The sequence below is a fragment of the Perca flavescens genome, chromosome 3 (assembly GCF_004354835.1).
Source record: "Perca flavescens isolate YP-PL-M2 chromosome 3, PFLA_1.0, whole genome shotgun sequence".
NCBI lineage: Eukaryota > Metazoa > Chordata > Actinopteri > Perciformes > Percidae > Perca > Perca flavescens.
The window spans coordinates 40,345,132-40,349,167 of NC_041333.1; the positions used below are offsets into that span (position 1 = coordinate 40,345,132).

The following is a 4,036-nucleotide window of genomic DNA, read 5'->3' on the forward strand; positions in this document are numbered from 1 at the left end:
TGTGTTTCAACTTCTATGTATCCAGATAAGTTTTGAAATGTATTTTCAGCCTCTTTCTTCTTCACATATATTTATATTCTCACATTAGAGTCCGGATAGAGACAATGAATGAACTTGGCTTTCAGTCTGGGGATTATTTATTTATTTACTGTGTACAAAACTTAAACTTATTCCACTAACTCTGCTCTGGTTTCATACAACACGTCTGTGTCCTCTTTCTCTATCTCTCTTCTGCTCACTTTCCACACACACACACACACACTCACTTACACACACTCACTCACTCACTCACTCACTCACTCACTCACTCACTCACTCACTCACTCACTCACACACACACGCACTGAGCTCTCTTAAAGGAGTTGCAGCACCATTTTACAACAAATGCCTTATCACACTGATGTGACCGAGCCGGACCCGAACCCGACCATCATTTCTAAATATCTGGCCCGGCCCCTCGGGTACCGTTGGGTATCGTCGGACTCGGGTCGGGTATCCATGCCTTATCTCATATCTGAAAGCTGTTCAGTGAGACCAGTCTTCAACTGTAGATCTCATTTTTTAAATATTGGACCTGGTTTGGTCCAATATCATCTGGTGTTTTAGCCCCATTAAAAAGCATTTTAAATCTCCCATAGCCATAGGGTAAATGTTCTTCTCCAACTGGGAATACCAGGGTGATGGTTGGGATGTATACGCCTCAGAGTGCCCCTTCCAGGGTAACTTAATTTCCCCCCTGGAGAACCAGCAACCCTTGGTAAATGTTTGTGTCACCTGGGTCAGGACACTATTTGCCATGAGAAGACTTCCGCCATTTGATTCTGGACACTTAAGGCCAAGTTTCAGTGAGTGAGTTCATGACCAGATTCCCCCTCACTAAGTCTCCTGACCCAAATTGGTCAAAAAATTTAATTCTTCCCAAATGTTGGATGTGGGTTTGTCAGTTGGATGTCAGATCAGAAGTCAATAAGGGGAAGTAAAATAAGGGAACCACCATCCAACAGTATCCTCAGTCCAGGTCAGCAGTTCTCCCCGACTACAAACAGGCAATCTAAGCTCTGCTTCCCCCTCCTGAGTCTGCTGATGGTTTGCCAAAGGATTTCACTATTGTCTGCCCAAACTTCTTCTTCTTACAAATGTTTGGCTCCATGAACACAGAAGCTGCAGACCTCCTGGCATCATCATATCAGTCTGCTGCTTCAGGAGTCCTTTAGGCCAACGATGTTGTAGCCATTGTTTACTTCTCAGTTCTTTCTGTTAATTCACAGTGGGGTCAGCAGTACCACCAACACTTTAATGTCAAGGGAAACCATCTGATTCAATGCTGTAATCAACACTTTAAGTCACAGGAAATTACCTTGTGTGTGTCTCTGTGTGGACAGACATGATGTGAGCTCATTCTTCCTGATTCCTCCACAGAGTGGACCAGGAGAGCTCAGAGGTTCCCAGTGGTCAGTCTGCCCAGCAGCAACAAACAGACCTGGACTCCATATTTATGGTCTGTACATATACAACAACTACTTTTTTACTTTTACATCTATTCTTTTCACAATCCTCGCCATGCTGCACTTTTCAGACCAGTGGATTGTCAATCTATCCAACATGGATCTGATGTTTGCTTTAATGACTTCACTTTGATTGTGTCATTCATATAATCTTCTGTTCCAGCTGCTGGAGGAGAACATCGGCACTTTTGTGAAGAACGAGCTGAAGAAGATCCAGAAGCTGCTGAGTCCAGATTACCCAGAAAGCTTAGAAAATAAGAGCAAGAGTGAGGATGAAGAGCAGAGGAGCAGCAGAGAGGCATTTCTGAAGATCACACTGCACTTCCTCAGAAGAATGAAGCAGGACGAGCTGGCTGACGATCTGTTGAACAGTAAGAGGATTTCTCTAAAGATTTAAATTTTAACTAATGGGACGTTTACTAATGTCTCCAGATATAGATCAAAATCTGTTCCGGTTTTCTTTACAAAAATTGTTAATGAGCTTTTTATTTATGTATTCAATCAGGAAGTTCTGCTGGAGTTTGTAAATGTAAACTCAAGACTAACCTAAACAAGAAGTACCAGTGTGTGTTTGAGGGGATTGCTAAAGCAGGAAACACAACCCTTCTGAATCAGATGTTCACAGAGATCTACATAATGGAGGGAGGGACTGCAGAGGTCAATGATGAACATGAGGTCAGACAGATTGAAACAGCATCCAGAAAACCAGACAGACCAGAAACAACAATCAGACGAGAAGACATCTTTAAAGCCCCACCTGGAAGAGATGAACCAATCAGAACAGTGATGACTATGGGAGTGGCTGGCATCGGGAAAACAGTCTTAACACAGAAGTTCACTCTGGACTGGGCTGAAGACAAAGCCAACCAGGACATCCAGTTTATATTTCCATTCACCTTCAGAGAGCTGAATGTACTGAAAGAGAAAAAGTACAGCTTGGTGGAACTTGTTGATTACTTCTTTAGTGAAACCAAAGAAGCAGGAATCTGCAGGTTTGAAGAGTTCCAGGTTGTGTTCATCTTTGACGGTCTGGATGAGTGTCGACTTCCTCTGGACTTCCACAACACTGAGATCCTGACTGATGTTACAGAGTCCACCTCAGTAGGTGCGCTGCTGACAAACCTCATCAGGGGGAAACTGCTTCCCTCTGCTCACCTCTGGATTACCACACGACCTGCTGCAGCCAATCAGATCCCTGCTGAGTGTGTTGACATGGTGACAGAGGTCAGAGGGTTCACTGACCCACAGAAGGAGGAGTACTTCAGGAAGCGATCCAGAGACAAGAAGCAAGAAAACGGAATCATCTCCCACATCAAGACATCACAAAGCCTCCACATCATGTGCCACATCCCAGTCTTCTGCTGGATCACTGCTACAGTTCTGGAGGACATATTGAAGACCAGAGAGGGAGGAGAGCTGCCCAAGACCCTGACTGAGATGTACATACACTTCCTGGTGGTTCAATCCAAATGGAAGAACGTCAAGTATGATGGAGGAGTCGAGACAGATCCACACTGGAGTCCAGAGACCAGGAAGATGATTGAGTCTCTGGGAAAACTGGCTTTTGAGCAGCTGCAGAAAGGCAACCTGATCTTCTATGAATCTGACCTGACGGAGTGTGGCATCGATATCAGATCAGCCTCAGTGTACTCAGGAGTGTTCACACAGATCTTTAAAGAGGAGAGTGGATTGTACCAGGACAAGGTGTTCTGCTTCATCCATCTGAGTGTTCAGGAGTTTCTGGCTGCTCTTCATGTCCATTTCACATTCACCAACTCTGGAGTCAACCTGCTGTCAGAAGAACAATCAACATCACAAAAGCCTAATCCCTTCAGAGTCAAACCTAAACTTAAACGTCTCCATCAGAGTGCTGTGGACAAGGCCTTACAGAGTCCAAATGGACAGCTAGACTTGTTCCTCCGCTTCCTCCTGGGTCTTTCACTGCAGACCAATCAGACTCTCCTACGAGGCCTGATGATACAGACAGGAAGTAGCTCAGAGACCAATCAGAAAACAGTTGAGTACATCAAGACAAAGATCAGCGAGGATCTGTCTGCAGAGAGAAGCATCAATCTGTTCCACTGTCTGAGTGAACTGAATGATCATTCTCTAGTGGAGGAGATCCAACGGTTCCTGAGTTCAGGAAGTCTCTCCACAAATAAACTGTCTCCTGCTCAGTGGTCAGCTCTGGTCTTCATCTTACTGTCATCAGAGAAAGATCTGGATGTGTTTGACCTGAAGAAATACTCTGCTTCAGAGGAGGCTCTTCTGAGGCTGCTGCCAGTGGTCAAAGCCTCCAAGAAAGCTCTGTAAGTGGGATTTATTCATCAATAAATACTCTATCTTTCAACAGGAGTTAAATAAAAATAACTTGTGTCCTTCCTGTTGTCTCTCCAGACTGAGTGGCTGTAACCTGTCAGAGAGAAGCTGTGAAGCTATGTCCTCAGTTCTCAGCTCCCAATCCTCTAGTCTGATAGAGCTGGACCTGAGTAACAACAAACTCCAGGATTCAGGAGGGAAGCTGATCTCTG

General features: G+C 44.7%; 1 protein-coding gene across 1 annotated transcript in view; it reads left to right on the forward strand.

Annotated features, from left to right (window-relative positions):
- LOC114549847 (protein NLRC3) overlaps positions 1-3,818 on the forward strand; it is a 4,017-nt gene extending 199 nt beyond the window's left edge. The window contains exons 2-4 of the mRNA XM_028570136.1: positions 1,420-1,498; positions 1,669-1,876; positions 2,026-3,818. Of these exons, the coding sequence (XP_028425937.1) occupies positions 1,496-1,498; positions 1,669-1,876; positions 2,026-3,818 (2,004 nt within the window). The 5' untranslated portion in view covers positions 1,420-1,495. The remainder of the gene's footprint in view (positions 1-1,419; positions 1,499-1,668; positions 1,877-2,025) is intronic.
- The last annotated feature ends 218 nt before the right edge of the window (positions 3,819-4,036 follow it).